Here is a 20,507-nt window from a genome sequence, read left to right as displayed (position 1 = left end):
ATTTGTCATCGACTTGTCTTCAAATTCAGCTACTTCCTGTTTGTAAAGTACAATGTAGCCAATTTAGATATGATATGACGTCATGTCTGGAAGCAACTGACCCTAGGGCCCATGAGCAGACAGTGTGATTTCGCTCCGCGTGCTGAACTTTAAATAGTTCAATAAGTACCTCAAAATCCGTTTTCAGAGGTTAACAGGAGGCAATGTAATACTGAAGTTATAGTACTGAAACTACGACATGATGTACCCCATTTTAATGAGTTAAAATTTGATTTGTAGGTCTGTGCATCTCTAGTTCAGTGGTGCCGCTTCAGCCATTTCAAATGAAGTACCCCGCATGCCGTTAACAGATAAGTTGACGCACATTTTCCTAATCATGACACCTGAGTCTTGAAAGTAGTCTTCAAGTAGTGTTTCGAGGCAGACAGACAAATATTTGACACATCCCCGCAGGGTTCCTGTCTAACAATATGGCCTTTTCTCTGGTAAGTAGACTTTTTGTGTGAATAGTCAAGCGCTGTTTATAAAATAAATCTCGCAGTCGTTCAACGACCATGTCCTTTGTAAAATGAACCTTTAGCATCTTTAGCTTTTGTCCACGGTGCAACTGCTAGCTACAGACATGTTCAATATGTTCTTTCAATTTAACATTTTCCGTTCATAAATAATCACCAGTCCAGCTCTAACTGTTGAACGATGTAAATGTATTTATGGTTGCCTTTTATGTCTAGTGCAAATTTAATCGCGTTTTTGCCATCACTTGACTGATAATAAGTTTACCTCAAACGCAGTGACAACCGGAGAAATAATAGCCAACAAGGCCAAGTTGTCTAGACTACACGGGGAATAAGCCTGCTTTATTGGGGAATAAGCCTAATCTTTATGTATGTGCAGTATTGTCTGTTTGTTGTACATTGTATGTTCTACATTCAAACTGCAAACAGAAAGAAGACCTGAGGCTCCATGACCACTGGCATATACGCTCTCAAGCCCTGCCTACATGCAGCAATGGTGATATCTTCCGCCGAATTAACAATATGTTGGGCAACTCTCTGGACCTCACTGGGGTGTGTACTACACCCACAAACCACAAGGGGGAGCCTGTCCATCACCTGTCAGGTAATTCCAAAGCCATTTAAGAAACGCTTTGTAAAATTGGGCCTAGTCTAGAATTGAACAGCTATGAGGCATCACTTTTCAGTTTTATTCTGATAAATATGCTGAGTTCTCAGCATTGTTTCTCATAACTCCTGCAGAACTCATTCTATAGCAGTTTGGGGCCGCAATGGCAGTCGGCTGATTCCCTTTCTGTCAATGAGATTGGGAAAGCATTGAAGCTGATTCATGCTGCTCTTGTAACCGATCCAGGTACTGGCTCCTGCCAATACCGAGGCAGAACTTGACTTTCATCTCCTTACAGGGACGTCTTGTTAGTTTTGCCAAATGGTAAAGGGCTTATTCAGCAAGATGCAAGATTTGTAACATTGCAGATAGAATTGTAATGTATTGAACTGACATAATGCCCTGTTCTACAATGCTGAGAATTATGCATCTCAAAATATATATCTTTATCTAAGCAGTAAATTTATACTCTTCTGAATAAGCTTCTAGGCTTTTTTTGTAGTGTTAAATGAGTAGTAGTGTTGGTATCAGGCGAGCTGAATCTGTCTGCCTCCCTACCGGTCTGATTTGCTGAGTCAGACCAGACTGAGGCGTATGGGGAGGGGCTGAATCTGGAGGGGGTCCAACTTCTCAGACTGCTGTTCTCCTCAGATCGCTGTTGCGTGAATCCAGTCAGTGTTTTGGAACACATGCTCAGGCAGGCAAGAGAAAGCAGAAAGCAGCTCTCAGCCTGTCCGATCAGTGCGCAGCAGCAGTTGGACACTTGCGAGAGCTACAGGAGTCGGCCATACGCACGCACGCACGCACACACACATACATAGTCGGCCGAGAGAGATTCTGGGTGCACTGCTGAGCCCCACACTCACACACGTTCTACCGAGAGATACGGAGTAGAGCACATTGCTTCCTGAGCCACCCAGCCACAGGTGCTGCCTGGTTGGATCCATGTGCTGAGTGAGAGTTTTATTCAACCCATCTCTCACACCACCGAATGGCAGCGTCAGGAGTGTGTGAGGGCAGCCGAGTCCAGGTCACATGCTTAGCTGGGTGGTGATGCCGACAGAGGCATGGCAGCCTCTGGGCACTTGCCCGGGTACAGTAGGTTGGTAAGGCTGAGATGATGGTAGGGGTGTGGTGGATGAGGTGGTAGGTAGTTAGGAACTAGACTAAGTGGAATTGATTTTCCAGAGGTTGTGCATTTCTCTTGGTATTGCCTGCTGTGAATGTTTTCTCACTATACCCTCCCTTTATACCTGCATTGTCATTTTGTCTGATTCACGCCTTCCCTTACTCAGTTTCTCCCAACTTGGTTTGTCTGGTTCTCTCTCTCTTTGTACTCCTCTGCCTCGTTTATACTCACACTATCTCTCTCTCTCCTTCTCTCCAGACTTACTAGATGGGGATTTTGCTGTGATGGGTAGCCCTATAGGCAGCAAGGTTCCTTGCCCCTCCAGAGCCCAGGGCTCTACGCTCCATGGTGGTGGCCTGTCTGACCTCAGTCAGCTGGGCCTGGGGCTGCAGTCGCTCAGCCTAGCCTGCTGGGAGCAGCCCTCCGCTGCCATGGAGCCTCCGTCACACACCAACTCGCCCTCCAGTGAGTACCAGTGCCATATTGTACACATACCTCCAAAACCTTCATAAGGGGGGAAAAATGGGTTTCTTTAAGAAATTAAAAAACCTTTATGAAATGTAGGTGAGAGTAGTCTGTTTTGGATAAATGGAAGAATGATGATTTTTGCCTTTCGTTAGAAACTGGTTTTGGGATCACTGGGAAGGAATAGGACCTAGGGCTGTAGCGGGGGCCGTATCACGGTCACGAGTCAGTCATGAAGACAGTCAGATTCCATGTGACCATTAGGTCACGGTAATTGGGCTTCTCCAATCTCTGATGCTGATGATTATTAGTAGCTTACCAAACTTGCTAACTGCTTGGTTCTCAGCACTCTATTGTCCCTATAATCACTCTGACATCAATGCAAATGTAATCGAAAATCTAATCACACACTTCATGAGAGCCCATGAGCTCATGTTGCGTAACATTTCTATAGGCTATGCAATTGCGTGAGAAAACAAAGTGATGGCCTCTTTAAAAAGAGGATTCCATCAGCTTTATGTAGGCTAGGCCTACTATATTTATTTCTCAACTTTCCTAATATTAAGTACGTTGCTTATAGGATAATGGTGCCGGAAGAGATGGCTGCTGTTTTACAGTCTCCTAACCAATTGTGCTATTGTCTTGTTTTGCGTTATTTGTAACTTATTTTGCACATAATGTTTCTGCCACCGTCTCCTATGACCGAAAAGAGCTTCTAGATATCAGGACAGTGATTACTCACCTCGTACTGGAAGAAGATTTTTTTCTTTAACAAGTCGGGCGTGAAGGATTTACTCCAGACACCCGACAAGGCCCTCATCCCTGTCATTCGCAGGAGAAAGAGAGGGAGATATCGTGAATGTAGGCCTGGGTGCCTTGTAAGGATCCGATGGCGAGTGGGTTTGCATTTACCATTGTACGTTGGCTAATAGGACCAATCATTGGATTATAAAATAGACAAACTATGAGCACGTACACTACCGTTCAAAACTTTGGGGTCACTTAGAAATGTCCTTGTTTTTGAAAGAAAAGCACTTTTTTTTCTCCATTAAAATAACATAAAATTGATCAGAAATACAGTGTAGACATTGTTAATGTTGTAAATTATTATTGGAGCTGGAAATGGCTGATTTTTATATATATATATATATATATATGGAATATCTACATAGGTGCGCAGAGGCCCATTATCAGCAACCATCACGCCTGTGTTCCAATGGCACGTTGTTTGCTAATCCAAGTTTATCATTTTAAAATGCTAATTGATCATTAGAAAACCCTTTTGCAATTATGATAGCACAGCTGAGAACTATTTTTCTGATTTAAAGAAGCAATAAAACTTGCCTTTAGATTAGTTGAGTATCTGGAGCATCAGCATATGTGGGTTCGATTACAGGCTCAAAATGGCCAGAAACAAGCACTTTCTTCTGAAACTCATCAGTCTATTCTTGTTCTGAGAAATGAAGGCTATTCCATGTGAGAAATTGCAAGAAACTGAAGATTTCGTACAACGCTGTGTACTACTCCCTTCACAGAACAGCGCAAACTGGCTCTAACCAGAATAGAAAGAGGAGTGGGAGGCCCCGGTGCACAACTGAGCAAGAGGACCAGTATATTAGTGTCTAGTTTGAGAAACTGACTCCTCACAAGTCCTCAACTGGCAGCTTCATTAAATAGTACTGGCAAAACACAAGTCTCAACGTCAACAGTGAAGAGGCAACTCCGGGATTCTGTCCAGTGTCTGTTCTTTTGCCCATCTTAATCTTTTTTTTTTTTATTGGCCAGTCTGAGATATGACTTTTTCTTTGCAACGCTGCCTAGAAGGCCAGCATCCTGGAGCCAATAACCGATATTTTAGCGGCCTTTTAAGCATTCTAGTACAGTTAAATAGTTAACACACACACACGGACGCAGCGGTCTAAGGCACTGCATATCACTACAGTCCCTAGTTCGAATCCAGGCTATATCAAATCTAGCTGTGATAGGGAGTCCCATAGGGCGGCACAGAGTTGGACCAGGGTCGTCCGGGGTAGGCCGTCATTGTAAATACATTTGTTCTTAACTGACTTGCCTAGTTAAATAAAGGTTATTTTGTTGGCTTTTACGCATGTCCCCATCACCAGTAAAACATAATCAAAACCTATTTCTTTCACTTACTTGCTGTGCTGTTTGGTTTTTCATTTGTTCAGTCGTTTCATTCTCAACCAGGATTTCTATGGAATGCCGTTTGGGTCTTTGCGTGTCAAAAAAGATACACATCAAATAAGTTTGTTGACCAATCAGGACCTGAATATGATCTCATGTCACATAATAATTTAACGCGTTCATACATTTTTTACAGAGTTATTACATATTGGTAACACTCACTCGTATTTCATGTCACAACGATTCAATACGTATGTTATGATGCTGGTCAAGTTGTCTCGCACACCTACAGTGCTGGTCATTTAAAAAAAAGCTAGCCTATGGATGCAAACAATGTTCTTCCCCAAAAACATAGCAAAATGACATCTGTTTCAGTAGCTATAGTTAGCTAACTACATAGCTAGGTGTCATCTAAAATAACCCTAATTTATAAGACAGTTATTTTATTAATGGTGGTCGGACCCATCTATGTGATGGCCACAATAGGCGTTAGCCTTCAAAATATAAATATGACATTGACAGTGATGCAAATGAATACAAATAGTAAATAGATCATGCTAAACGAGGTTGGCATGTTAAATAAAATCAACTAAAGTGTCAAATTAATAAATTATTTAATCTGTTGAAATCACACTGGATGTATTATACTTTATAATTGCATTGGGGGCATACTTATTTCACTGTACAGCCTATGGATTGTAGATCAATTACATGGGGTATCAGTCTACTCAGTGACACCCAGAGAACATTAGCGCCGTAGCTCTTATTGCGGAACTCTGAAACAACTGTAAATTGAGCCACATTTATTATCAACCTATGTGTACTGAACACTATTCCTGAGGAAAAACAATACTGCGTGGATATTTTGGAGTCTGAACTCTGAGGAGGATATATTGGGCATTGAGTAGACTAATATCTTATTTCATTGATCCCCAATCCTTAGGTAAAACTGTACAGTGCAATATGAATGTCAATACACACAATAGGCTGACTGGGTAGGAGATGTTAGTCCCGCAATAAGAGAGACAACGCTAATATTTGCGTAAACTCTTAACAGTTGTGTTCTGTGGGTATCACTGAGTAGACTGATACCCCATATCATTGCTTAACATTCCAACCTTGTTTAACATTATCTAGTCTAAATATGGCATGATTCCACCAATTTGTAACCTTCTGCCTCACTTTCAAAGAGGTACTTTTTATTTTGAAGGCAAACTGCAAATTCCACTATTGTACCTAATCCTTATTGTGGCTAGCTTCACAACCCGGTCCAATCGAGCTTCACTAGCCAGATGAAGCTAGCTGGCTGCTTATAACGTTAGCTTTGGCAACAGGGTTAAGTAGCTGGCTAGCTAATTATTTTCAATAGGCGAACAAGTTGCTGCCTAGCTAATACTTACTCACAGGGATTCCTAAATCATTACTAAGAATAATGAAAATGACTGCAGTTTCTACTGGTCATGGTCTTCAGGCTGGTTGTATTGGTGCTAGCTAGGTACCAAGCTAAAGCTAGCTAGCTACCCCAGAAGTTGCAGTCGAACTAATTATTCTTTATTACCAACGTGGTATTGTAAACACATCGTTCATGGCCGGTGTTTGCTTGTTTGCAGACTTTGACAGTGCAACTGATAGTAGTGGTGGCGCTTGGCTTGCACGTGCAAATTCAGAACACACAACATTCTATAATAGAACTGTTATTTGACGTGGTAAATTAAAAGCTTATTTAACGTGTCAAATAGTGTTATTTGATGTCTTTTTTGACACACAAAGACCCAAACGGCGTTCCATAGTATGCCGTGAAGCTAATAGCAGTGATGCTGTTACTGTAACGGTAGGGCAACATCTGAAAAATGGCGCACTTGGTAGTGTGTACCGGCGATGCTCAACCAGTCGCGAAGCCAACATCACCCACAACAGAGAGCGGTTGATTGTCAAGGGCAATGAATTCCATTATCTTGGCGTTAATGGATTTCGCCTTTGAATTGTCTCGCTGAAATGTTCTTACTATTTCAAATGACTGCTCGACTTGTTGACTGCTTGATCCACAGCAGACATTGTGGTCTAGGTTAGGAATGCTGTGTTGCATGTTTAGCGCAAAATTTTATGTGGCGTCATTACTTCATGTACCTACGTTATATAGGTATGCACGTCAGCTTTGACATCGGTTTTGCACATCAACGTTAAACTAGACATCTGGCTGATGTTGCCATTTTTAGCTAATATCGGCCTATTCCGATATCGTGCATCCCTACATATTACCTCGACTAACCGGTGCACCCGCACATTGACTCTGTACCATTACCCCCTGTATATAACCTCGCTATTGTTATTTTACTGCTGCTCTTTAATAATTTGTTTTATTTTTTTACTTATTTTTCTTAACTGCATTGTTGGTTAAGGGCTTGTAAGTAAGCATTTCACCTGTTGTATTTGGCGCATGTGACAAATAAAATTTGATTTGATTTTACAATAGGAGTATAGCCTACCTGGCTGGCATGAAAATGTACCACAGGAAAAGTGTCCGCCATTTGCTATTTAATAATGACATGTATTTTTTTCCCCTGCCCCTATTTTGAGACTGTGCATGATAATGGTCCATTCTAAATCAAAATTAATTTCACACGTTAGTTAGTATATGTAAAGGTTAAATCAAGAATAGTCTGATGGGTGACAATAGTAGCCTACTCTATCACTTGTGAATTATATATTAGCACTTGGGAATGAAGCCCAGCTTAAGGCAAACAATGTCTTTTTTTTTTTAAATTACTTTTTCTAATCACAGTTGCACACATGTAGCCTTGCCCACAGGCCTGTATGTTTTCATAAAGTTTGTATCGCAACTAAAGTGGCCGAATAACGTCTTAAAATTAACCACATTAATCCGCTTTAAAACAGGTGTAGAGTCTAACTGGCTCAGGCAGCGTGTAAGTTTCAAGTTTGGGGAAGATAATTTTCACCATAAAAATGCACCTTTTATTATAAAAGCGTTACATGCGTAATCGCATTTGTGGTCATAATGGTGTTTTCCAGCTAATGGACCATTCGCGCTTATAACCTACTGCCGTGTGAGCATTGCTGCTCATATAATGTGAAGAAACCAGTCACATTATATCAGTCAGCCTCATTACGTAAAAAAAAATTTTTTTTGATGCTAGTGCTTGTATTAATTTGGGATCTATCGCATCCCACAACTGTCCCAGACGTAGGATTATTTATTTCTGGCACAGAATAGAATGGGTTAACTTTTGTACTATGGGCTAGTGCCTTTGCTGTTCGTTAGGCCTACTCATCTTGTTGGCTGACGAAGTAAATGTGGACAGTTCTTCAAATATCTTCAATATGCACCTCGGAATTGGATAAGGACGCACGCAGTTGCGTCCCGATGTGTCTGTCTTCACTTGTAGCCTGTGAGAAAGATCGATCAGGTGATGGAGCAGCGTGAGCGAGAGGTGCTTCAGAGCAGGCAGCACTCAGGAAGAAGGGATGCAAAAGGCATGGATTTTTTTAGGTTACATTATGGCCACACAAAGGGGATGCCGCTGGGAAATCCAAGGCATTATCAAGTGAAAACTCTATTCTGTTGCATAAAATGACCATTTCATGCAATAAAAGTATTATAACAGTCTTGCAATTTTGCTCTCACACTGTCTAAAATAATGGATTTATTGTGAAGGTGTAGCGTATATTACATGGACTTAGACTTTTTAAAATGTAGATGTTCCAAAGGTCTGCATCAGTGGCTTGTGTGGAAGTCGGGAGATGCGAAATGTGTTCATGGTAATTGCCGTTAATTAACATAAACATATTTCGCATGAGATTGTCAAGCAAATAACTGTCAATCACTGGCTGACAATATGTAGTGACCGCCACAGCCCTAATAGAACCCTTTGCTGTGATAAACCTTGCTGTGATTCATTCTTTCAAATGTCCTAATAGGACCCCCTAATCCCCTTTTGGGGTGTGCTGGTATGATTTTTGAGCTATAATGTGCTCTCTGGATTAGGATTGCCTCTGATGCAAGTGGCAGCAATGAGCTCCTACTTCCAAGGATGATTCATCAGACCTATTTCTGTGCACAAGGGTAAACACTCTTCCAGAAGGGGCCAGCCCTGGTTCTGCCTCGTCACGTCTCTTAATTCTTTGCTATGACTAATCAGTTTTGTCTCTGGCATGGCACACTCGTTGCTGATGCAGTTTTGTTTGGCCTGGCAGTGGCACCCTCGTCCACGGCAGTGGGGCCACAGAATGTAATCACATTTGAATGCCCAGGGCCCAGTTTCCCAATAGCGATGGGACTTAGGCTTAGGAGTGTTTTAACAATGCATCTTTTCTACAACGGCCGAAGATGTAACATGAGTTTCCCAAAACACCATGCAGAGATGCTAACTGTGTCATTGGAGCATGTCGATACTGATAGGATCAAAAGAAGGGGAGCGCTGTACTTTCTCCAATCAAATCTTACCTTAACATTATAATTTCACAATACTGACGACTGTTCAGCTCCTAGGGATATTACCACCTATGCCTGCAAATATTGAGGCGGCTTAATCTAATGCTTACAAAATGAAAATACACTAAATTACAGATTTGTCACACTGTTAGGCTACACATGAAATGTATCGAGACAAATTGGACAGTAGTCTACAAGTAGCAAACAAACTCAATTGCTTAAACGTGAAATGTATTTCAATATTATTTGTTTTCATTTGAAGCATCGTTTTATACGTTGTTTGTATCAATTGCAAAGACATTGGCAACTTATCAACTTTGTTCTGAAGCTATCACGGTCAGAGATATGGATAAACCATGTGATTCTATGTTTAGTGGAGATCTGTGTATAAAGTGACGGGAGGGCAAAAAAGTATCTTATGACATACTTAGCTCTTCTATGAGTGGTCTTAGGCAGGTGTTAGATTACGAGCGTTTTTCAATTGCAAGGTTAACAATGTTTTTGGGAAACCGCTCCGATTTAATGACGCTCTTATGAAAGTTCTAACTATGAACTTAGCATTGACGCTTTTTGGAAACTGGTCCCAGGGCTGTTTCTCTGAATACTCCTCTGCTCTATGCTTTTACCATTAAAACCCATACATTAAGGTTGTGTGCTTCACTTTAATGTGTTCCAAGGTTAATAACTTAATCACCCAGAGAAGCGTTTCTTAATCTTGGTTGCAGGAATCCAAAGGGGTGCACATTATTGTTTTTGCCTTAGCACTACACACCTGATTCAAAGCTTGAGTTAATTATTTGAATCCGCTGTGTAGTGCTGGGGCTAAAACGTGCACCTCTTTGCACAAGGACCAGAATTAAGAAACACTGACCTAGAGGAAACAAAATGCTGTCTTCACTAGCTCTGTGAATTTGTTGAGGTTTCCTTCAGTGATGTCCCAGTCAAGTTGCAGTATGATGAGCACATGAGTATTCTTTGTATTTATAGTGCTAGGCATGCTGGGTAGCCCACTGGGCCAGCCTCTGGAACCTCTGGGCACCACAGATCTGCTGGCGATGTTCCCTGGGCTGAGTCATGGTGGGCTGAGTCATGGGCGCTCCTTCCTGGACTCGCGCTGCAGCAGCCCGGCCGACTCTGAAACCAGCGGCTTTAGCTCCGGATCGGACCACCTCTCTGAGCTGCTGGTAAGTTTTGATTGAAGACCCTAGAATAGACGCCTTTCTGGCGCTGTTTCATATGCCAAGATTCAGGCATAGCCTTTTGAGGGTTCTAAGCAAGTTTTGGTTGGGGGCCCCACCAACTTGGGACCTCTTGCGACACCCCACCAACCAAATCAAAAGCTAATTTCCTGCAATTCAACACATTTTGGCATGGGGTGGAGATAAAATGTTGCAGTTTAAAGGCTAGTAATTGAGCTAAGGTCTGTTAGTGAATGACGAGGAGCACTGCTGATGTCTACTATTCAAACTCAACAGTAAGTAAACCTGTCTGGGAACGTGGCTTGCGTCCCACCCTAGTCAACAGCCAGTGGAATCGTGTCGCGCGAAATACAAATACCTCATAAATGCTATAACTTCAATTTCTCAAACATATGACTATTTTACACCATTTTATAGATACACCTCTCCTGAATCGAACCACGTTGTCTGATTTCAAAAAGGCTTTACAGCAAAAGCAAAACATTAGATTATGTTAGGAGAGTACCCTGCCAAAAAGAGGTTAACATCTCGTGAATGCAACCGCATTGTCAGATTTAAAAATAACTTTACTTGGAAATCACACTTTGCAATAAACGACGTGGTATGCTCAGAAAAATAGGCTAGGCGATACATGTTAGCGCCATCTTGGAACCATCTAAAATCAAAAATACTATTGTAAATATTCCCTTACCTTTGATTATCTTCATCAGAAGGCACTTCCAGGATTCCCAGGTCCACAACAAATGTAGTTTTGTTCGAAAAAGTTAATAATTTATGTCCCAATAGTTCCTTCTTGTTAGCGCGTTCCGAAGGCTACTCATAATGTACTGAAGTGCGCGGGACTTGTCGTCACGAATGTGCAAAAAAATTAATATTATATATATATATTTTTATTTATTTATTTCCGTTCATTCAAACATGTCAAACGTTGTATAACGAATCTTTAGGGCCTTTTTCAACCAGAGCTTCAATAATATTCAAGGCGGACGATTGCATTGTCTTACTAAACGTTTCGGAACAAAAGGGTTCCCATGGGCGCCCGCATCATAGTAGTAATGGCCCTCCCCCTGTGACCAACTTCCCAAGCCTCTCTTTGGGTCAGTTTCTACCATAGAAGACTCAAACCACTTTGTAAAGACTGTTGACATCTAGTGGAAGTCTTAAGAAGTGCTAAATGATTAATAAGTCCCTGTGTGTTTCAATGGCAAAGGTTTGAAGTGATTCCACACATCAGATTTCCACTTCCTGTTAGGATTTGTCTCAGGGTTTTGACTGCCATATGAGTTCTGTTATACTCACAGACACCATTCAAACAGTTTTAGAAACTTTAGAGTTTTCTATCCAAATCTACTAATTATATGCATATTCTAGTTACTGGGCAGGAGTAGTAACCAGATTAAATCGGTACGTTTTTTTATCCGGCCGTGCAAATACTGCCCCCTATCCCCAACAGGTTAAGGGGCCTTGTTAAATCTGATCACTCCTCAGCTATACTCAAGATGGTGTAGGCCATTTTGTGCTTTTTATAGTGAAATAGCTGTTTTCCCCCCTTGATTCCACTATAATCAGTTATGTCTAGCCTGAGGCAGCTGGAAATATTCCTGGTATGCACTTAAACTGTCTGGATCCATCAACAACAAACTAATTATGAATAATGTATGTCAGAGTAAAGGTTGGGTAGGTATCAGTGTTGTCGTACTCAAGACAAGTCTCGAGATCACACGTTGGCTCGGTCTTGTGTCAGATACATTTGTACTCGGTCTTGACTCTGTCTCAGACAGCTGAGACCAGCGGAGTTTAACATTTTTTTATCAGCTTCCATTCTGTCAGCGGCTTCACCAGACCAAATGTCAAATTTTATTTGTCACATGCTCAGAATACATCAGTTATTGTGAAATTCTTACTTACAAGCCCTTAACTCTTTCTTGAACTGCATCGTTGGTTAAGAAAATATTTACTAAATAAACTGAAGTAAAAAGAGTCAAATTAAAAAGTAACACAATAAAAATAACGTGGCTATATACAGGGTGTACCGTTGCAGGGGTATGAAGAGTCAAGTTATTTTGTACATGTAGGTAGGGGTAAAGTGACTGCATAGATAAGTGATAGCAGCATTGTAAAAACAAAAAGGGTGGGGCGTGTCAATGTAAATAGTCCGGGTGGCCATCTGATTTAATTGTTCAGCAGTCTTATGGCTTGGGGGTTGAAGCTGTTAAGGAGCCTTTTGGTTCTAGACTTGGCGCTCCGGTAGCAGAGAGAACAATCTATGACTTGGGTGACCGGAGTCTTTGACAATTTTTTTGGCCTTCCCCTGACACCGCCTAGTATATAGGTCCTGGATGTCAGTAACCGTGGCCCCAGTGATGTACTGGGCCGTGCGCACCACCCTCTGTAGTGTTTTGCGGTCGGAGGCCAAGCTGTTGCCATACCAGGATGGATGTATAGACTGCTTTCTTGAAAACATGAATATCTTAACAGCCTTATCTATTAGACATGTTTGCACAGTGGCGAACCTATAAGCCTTCCGTGTGTGACAGATTTGTGATTCTGAAAGGACAGCAAAAGTAATACCAGCGCACTCACAAAGGGCCAGTGGTTTAGAGGAGGGTATACGCAGATATAAACATTATACCCACCTCTTTTTCAGTGGGCATTGCGTATACTCACTACTTAATCCCTACTGATATCTATCAAAGTAGTGTGGTGGAGGTATACGACTTACCAATTATGAAGTACAATAGAGAAATCATGCACAAAGTAGCCTACATAATCGCAAAGCGCGTGAAATATATTCACGTGCGCCGCACACAGCCTAGTTTCAGTGGAATGTCATCTGCAGGCAGCAAGATTGTGCAGCTCGCAGAAGAATGACATCGGTAGGGAAGGAAAGACGTTTCAACTTACAGTGCATTCGGAAAGTATTCAGACCCCTTGACTTTCAACATTTAATGTTACAGCCTTATTCAAAAATTGATAAAATTGTTTTGCTTTTCTCATCAATCTACACACTACCCCTTTTACATTTTTGCAAATGTATTCAAAATAAAAACTTAAATCACCTGGATTTAAGTATTCAGACCTTTTACTCAGTACTTTATTGAAGCATCTTTGTCAGCGATTTAAAGCCTCAAGTCTTCTTGGATATGATGCTACAAACTTGGCACACCTGTATTTGGGGAGTTTCTCCCATTCTTCTCTGGAGATCCTCTCAAGCTCTGTCATGTTGGATGGGGAGTGTGATGGTCAAGAATGCTTTAGATAACATGTAACCAGCTTTGCGTGTAAAATGGTCAGTGAGGTGTTCTCATTTGTCTGGAAGTAGCTAGCTAGCCAACTTTAGCCAGTTAGCTTGGGTGCTAGGTTGGGATAAACATGCATTGGCAGGCAAGCTGCAGAAGGATGAGGAGGCTACAATTCCCCATCGTTTATCAGTGCAATTTTGACGGCCAACTAGCTGAAAAGGTTTGAGAGGGTTTATCTAATGTTCTTTTGTTAAATTTTAGTTCATCTTGCTCTGGCTAGCATTAGTTGATGTGCATAACTGAGGGAGAGAGCCTACCTTTCATGGTGGTTTGATCAATAGGACTGCAAAGTTCCCAAATGTAAGAGGACTCACGTGGTGTTGACAGATATTCATGCAGGTGTATTTTTTCGAATTATCTAAATTTGCGCTGTTGCAACTACCTGTGAACACAGTCCAGTATGAAGGCCTACTGTAGCTATGATTGGCCATCGCGCACAGGTCTGTGTAGACTCCGGTCCTGGACAAGACATGTTTTATTTACTGCAATGTCTATTAATTGTCCAAACGCACAGCCACTTTCACACACTATATTGCTATAGAATTTTCACAAATGCCTTAGTATACGCATTCAAAAAATTTAGGAAAACGTGAAAATGGCCATCTCTAAGTGGTCACTTGTCAGAAAATCTTTTAGTCTCATACTTCCTGGGTGTGAATATGAATAGATTTTAATAAGATTTCATGACGCTAAAATGCTGTCAGTTCAACTTTAAATGCAGCAATGTTTCACACACGTTATTTTCAAAGAGATGGCTAACAGCAAGCGCTCTGCAATAAATACAGTTCCATTCACATGATGATGATGATCATTTGAAACTTAACTAACAAATGAGCAAATTAACAAATGAGCAACCTGTTGGCCTTCAAGAAGGCAGAAGTTTCCGTACGTTTTTATAAAAACGGTCCCACCTAATAAGCTCCCCGAGTGGCGCAGCGGTCTAAGGCACTGCATCTCAGTGCAAGAGGCGCCACTACAGTCCTTGGTTCGAATCCAGGCTGTATCACATCCGGCCGCTATTGGGGGTCCCATAGGGCAGTGCACAATTGGCCCAGCGTCGTCCGGGGTAGGCCGTCATTGTAAATAAGAATTTGTTCTTAACAGTTGAATGGCAGATGCCTTTATCTTGCTTCAGATGGCCTAGCCAATAGACTTGGCTAGCTAGAGACTAGCAAAGAAACAATCAGGATTTATATATTTTTTTAGTGTCCGTGTTAACCCTTTCCTTTCCAACAAAAACTAAAGAGAATAAATCAGAAAAAATAAAATTATTTTATAAATCCTTAGCCCTTCTCTGAAGGTTTTAGAAGGCCCATTATTCCCCAGTGTTTGGGCTAGTAATTTGTAAAGTGGCTCTATTTTTCCCTCCGCATGTATTTTTTCACTATTCTGAATGTCAAAAGAATCCATATGAACACAGAATCCATTTGAACTCTTATGGTGGTGATTTTATAAAATTACAATGGTCTTGAATTGGACTGGCATTTTTCTGGTCTTGACTCCGTCTCGGACTCCTTGTCCCCCTCCCGGTCTTGATCTTGAATCGGTCTCGAACACAACACTGGTAGGTATTGATTTGGAACTGGCACTAGAGTTCTGTGCACAGTTCTGGCTGTAGTTAAGTGTGTGTGTTCCCTCTCTGCAGTCTTCTCTGCGGATCTCCCCGCCCCTGCCCTTCATGATGCCGGGGGTACAAAAGAGGGACCCCCACATTCTAGGCACAGCCGTTGGCTGTTCTCGCCTGGACCTCCACGACGTCAACTCCGCTTTCAGCCCTGAGCCCCCCACCCTACCGGGCCAGGGCCGCTGTGGGGTGCCCCTGGCCAAGCGCTTGCCCCAGGCCTCAGTGTGGCCCAGCTGGGACTTTCTGGAGGAGCCCCAGAAGCCCTTCAACATCGAGAGGGAGGCTCGCCTGCACAGACAGGCTGCAGGTACTGTAGCTACCACATGAAACAACATCGGGTGTATTTGTTAGTTGGATTCGATTGCAAAATTATTTGTCTTTTACAAAATGTTTTGCAACAGTTTACGCCAAACGGAAAACATTTTGCAATGAAAACAAAAGTTTCTATCGCACAGATTCATGTAGGCCCCTCTTTTCGTTTGCTCTGTTTGCTTCCGTTTTTGTTCTTAAACAGTAAAGGTTTTTGTTGCAAGAAGTAATGAATACACCCCAGTTCTCCACGGCCACGTTCTTGCTGGTTCCCTCCTTTCACTCAACTTGATTGCCCAATTAATATAAATGATTGACAAATTCAGTAGTCTAGTAATTTAGTTGCATTTTACTCTGTATTCTTCTACATGCTACAGTTGTACTGTGCTATCATCTTCTTTCTTACATTTTCTTCCAGCTGTGAACGATGCCACCTTCACATGGAGCGGCCAGCTGCCTCCCAGGAACTACAAGAACCAAGTGTACTCATGTAAAGTGTTCCTGGGCGGTGTGCCATGGGATGTGACTGAAGGTGAGAAGAGCCAAACAACCCAATAAGAATGCTAATTTTGTTTCCGTTTCAAAATGTTGTGCCCTACTGAACATAACCCAGGTTTGATGGATAAGAGCATCTGCTAAATTACTGTGACTAACCTCTTCTCTCCCCTCCCTCCACAGCCAGCCTGGTCGGCACATTCAGCGTGTACGGACCTCTGAGTGTGGAGTGGCCGGGTAAGGATGGGAGGCACCCACGCTGCCCACCCAAAGGTAATATGCCTAAAGGTAATGCTGACGTGGAAGGAATTTTATTTTACTCATTGTTCTCCCAGAGCATAGAGGTGGACACGTACATTGGCATGTATTCACTTCTGGTGTTTCACAGTAAGTGGTGCCTTCTATTTTTGTTTATTCTTCGGTGGAATAAAATAACCTAAAATCCATAGTCAACCTGAATTGTATTTCAGGGAAATGTGCAAATGTTATGTACCTTTTTTTTGTTCTTTTTTTTGTGTATAGGCGGTAAGGATATACTGCAGGGATACAATGCTACAGGGAAATAGATATTGAAGAATGTAGAAAAACACTGACACTCTGTGGTATGTCTAGCCTTCGTCAGGGAATGATATACTCCGTGTGTGTTTTTTAACTGACACTGGTCTCTGCAGGCTATGTGTATCTGGTGTTTGAGCGTGAGCGGTCTGTCCATGGGCTGCTGCAGGCTTGCACCCAGGACCTGCTCCACAAGGATGACTATAGGGAGTATTACTACAAGATGTCTAGCCGAAGGATGCGCTGCAAGGATGTGAGTAGTGCCCTTTCAAACGCCTGGTTCCATTTCTGTCCGTAGGACGTTCTTGTAGCACCTAGCCTACCTGCTGTCTGATCTGTAGGAATTAGATGGGTGAAGTCAATGAGGTTGGCTCTTCTGCTATATTGCTCTTACTAATCCAGTCTTTGGCTCCATTAGGGTTAGACTCATTGCCATGTGAGACTGACTTTGGATGGAGCCTTCATAATTGGCTGCAGTGTTGAAATTGAAACCCTCTGTATTACGTTTTTTTTTAAATCTTCCCCTTCCCCGCATGTCCTCAGGTGCAGGTAATCCCTTGGGTGCTGGTTGACAGTAACTTTGTGCGCTGCCCGTCCCAGCGGCTGGTCCCCAGTAAGACTGTGTTTGTAGGCGCACTGCATGGCATGCTCAACGCAGAGGCCCTGGCCTTCATCATGAACAACCTCTTCGGAGGGGTCATGTACTCTGGCATCGACACGGACAAACACAAGTACCCCATAGGTAGGTGTAGTGTGGACCAACGCACCCTGGGATTGGTTAGCTTTGTCTCCTGACACTACTCTTTACCCTCCCAAGCTTCATCATTATCTACTGGACCACGTGAACTATTTTTTTCTCAGGGATAACAAGTAGCGTGATATTTAAAAAGGGAATAGTGCCTTTATAGTACAAGGGAAAATGAATCTGTTAATAGCTGACAGTCTGACCAAGGTAATTGTGAAGAAGGGGATGTTTAAGCATGTGTCCTTAACGGCAGGGTCGGGACGTGTGACCTTCAACAACCAGAGGAGCTACTTGAAGGCTGTGAGCGCCGCCTTTGTGGAGATCAAGACTCCAAAGTTCACCAAAAAGGTAAGGAGAGCTTCCATTGGGCATCTCCATTGAGAGATGGATTGAGGCAACCTAAGCTCTCTAGCCTTACCCAGTACTCAACCTCTTTACAGGGCTGGATCAATGCATTGATTTGTCTACTCAGGTTCAGATTGACCCCTACTTGGAGGACTCCACGTGCCAAGTGTGTAACCGACAACCAGGGCCCTTCTTCTGCAGAGACCTGGTGAGAACACCCCATACAATGGAGGGTAGAGGATAATGTCCAGCACTAATTTTATTGATGGGTTATCGCCAATGGGTTATTACTTAACACTAAACAGTTTGGGGATGATGCAGTTCAGGTCTTATTAGTGAAATAAATGCATGTGCTCCAGTCTGAAGTGGTGACTGACTGACTTGTTTTCTCTACAGGCCTGCTTCAAGTACTTCTGCCACTCTTGCTGGCACTGGCAGCACTCCATGGACGTGCTCCGCAGCCACAGGCCTCTCATGAGGAACCAGAAGCGCCTGGACTGCAGCTAAGCTGCCTGCCATGGCAACACTCCAGGGGGCTCCAGAGATCCCCCCCCACAGGAGCTGGAGCCAGGATGAGGGATAGGCTAACCACAGGAGCCCCAGAGCCTGTTGTCCCTCTCAACAGGGCCCAGGGGATGAACCACTAGGAATATTCACTACTGCACTGCGCTCTCTTTTTGCCGTTTACTTGTTTTCACTAATGGCATTTATGCACAGTAAAGGGTTGGAGTCATTGAGACAACTACTATTATAATTCAGGGCAGGACATTAAAAGGCATCCATAGATGTTCCTCTCCCTAGATTTTGAGTTTATTTTGTTGTTGATCCTTCACTTTATATTTCAGGTCCCATTGTCCTTCATTGCAGATGCCAGACTGTGCCTTTTTTTATTTTATTTTATTTTGACCATCCCACCACACCTACCAAAATTCCTCAGAGGTAGATGTTTTTGTTGGGGGGAGGGGTGAGAAGTAGCGTACCTTTATATTTTTACGCAGGTATTTTACACATTTTTACTCATGGTTTTAAGTCCTAACATGGTAACTTAATATCTACTTGACTGCTTTTTAATTTGTTTTTGCCCCTTCAAAGTAATTGCCCGGGGCTTTCGGTTTGTACATTTAGTTTTTTACAAATATGAAGTGGTTGAAGCCTTTGCTCTGCCTAGCTGTGTCGGTGTTCCAGCGTTTTTAGCCATCCATTGCCAGATGCTGACCAGTCAAACCAACAGGCTTTCAACTAATGATCAGATAATATGGAAATAACACTGGAACGAACCTTGATCTCGACTGTACATAGTTTTAATCAACTTACTGTTGTACTTTTTAATTTGCACTTGAGAAAAGGGTTGACTTGTTTTTTTAAATAGCCTGTTATCTTTTTTCAGCAGGATAGATGTCATCAGAAGTGTTTTTCTTAGCCGCTTGATTCCTGTTGAATGTAGAACTAACTTTGCTAGTATGATGTGACCAAACATGGCCTACCTCCCCATACCCTTCTCCCACCCCTTTTGTTGTCATCGGAGGCTCTGTTCCAAAAACCTATTGTCATCCCTCTTTTTTTCTTTATTTTTTTAATCAAGTTTCTTGTGCTGCTTTTTAGGGTTTGAAAGTCTACCTCATTGGTTTGCTAATATTGCTGCAGTTGCCTACAGGTGTGGAGGGCGTTCTGATTGCACAATAAAGGTGTTGAAGCATTATCATTGTTTCCTTGTTTATTTGCTAAAAAAAACGCATTGAGTGTTGGCTTCAAGGGAGTATGAGAGTAAATTCACAAATGTACACACGATCTTAGTGTGTTTTTATATACAGTACCAATCAAAAGTTTGGATACACCTACTCATTCAAGGGTTTTTCTTTATTTGTGCTATTTTCTATGTTGTAGAATAATAGTGAAGACGTCAAAGCTATGAAATAACATACGGAATCATGTAAACAAATCAAAATATATTTTAGATTCTTCAAAGTAGCCACGCTTTGCACACGCTTGGCATTCTCTCAACCAGCTTCACCTGGAATGCTTTTCCAACAGTCTTAAAGGAGTTCGCTCTGCGGTCCAACTCATCCCAAACCATCTCAATTGGGTTGAGGTCAGGTGATAGTGGAGGCTAAGTCATTTGATGCAACATTCCATCACTCTGCTTGGTCAAGTAGACCTTAAACAAAGGAAGGAACGAAATTCCACAAATTAACTTTTATCAAGGCAGACCTGTTAATTGAAATGCATTCCAGGTGACTACCTCATGAAGCTGGTTGAGAGAATGCAAAGCTGTCAAGGCAAAGAGTGGCTACTTTGAAGAATCTAAAATATATTATGATTTGTAAACTTTTTTTGGGGGGGGGTTACTTCATGATTCCATATGTATTTCATAGTTTTGATGTCTCTACAATGTAGGAAATAGTCAAAACAAAGGAAAACCCTGGAGTGAGTTGTCCAAACTTTTGATTGGTACTGTGTGTTTATGAATGGGTACGCTACCCTGGGAAATGGGGATTAGTTGAAGTCACATGTCAATACTTATGCTAAACTAGCTAGTTCCTCTCTATAAATCATCACCATGTAGAGTGCCTGTTTTGCGGCCAATATATTTGGCCTCAACTGTATGTCCTGTTTGACTATCTT

General features: G+C 42.2%; 1 protein-coding gene across 4 annotated transcripts; it reads left to right on the top strand.

The window, feature by feature from the left end:
- Positions 1-80: 80 nt before the first annotated feature.
- Positions 81-19,584, top strand: cpeb1a (cytoplasmic polyadenylation element binding protein 1a). 4 transcript variants are annotated; one of them, XM_029758433.1, is made up of 12 exons: positions 81-485; positions 945-1,119; positions 2,510-2,716; positions 10,299-10,495; positions 15,458-15,743; positions 16,164-16,277; positions 16,424-16,513; positions 16,912-17,048; positions 17,339-17,537; positions 17,794-17,888; positions 17,981-18,093; positions 18,282-19,584. In XM_029758433.1, exons 1-12 carry the CDS (start codon positions 471-473, stop codon positions 18,361-18,363), a joined length of 1,710 nt encoding a protein of 569 aa, XP_029614293.1. In that variant the 5' UTR covers positions 81-470; the 3' UTR covers positions 18,364-19,584. The 4 variants fall into 4 exon arrangements, with proteins under 4 accessions (XP_029614293.1, XP_029614291.1, XP_029614292.1 ...); XM_029758431.1 differs by having other exon boundaries at positions 16,424-16,528; XM_029758432.1 differs by having other exon boundaries at positions 82-485; positions 16,424-16,528; positions 18,013-18,093.
- The last annotated feature ends 923 nt before the right edge of the window (positions 19,585-20,507 follow it).

The sequence above is a fragment of the Salmo trutta genome, chromosome 7 (genome assembly GCF_901001165.1).
Source record: "Salmo trutta chromosome 7, fSalTru1.1, whole genome shotgun sequence".
Classification (NCBI taxonomy): domain Eukaryota; kingdom Metazoa; phylum Chordata; class Actinopteri; order Salmoniformes; family Salmonidae; genus Salmo; species Salmo trutta.
This window is presented reverse-complemented; position numbering and strand designations above follow the sequence as displayed.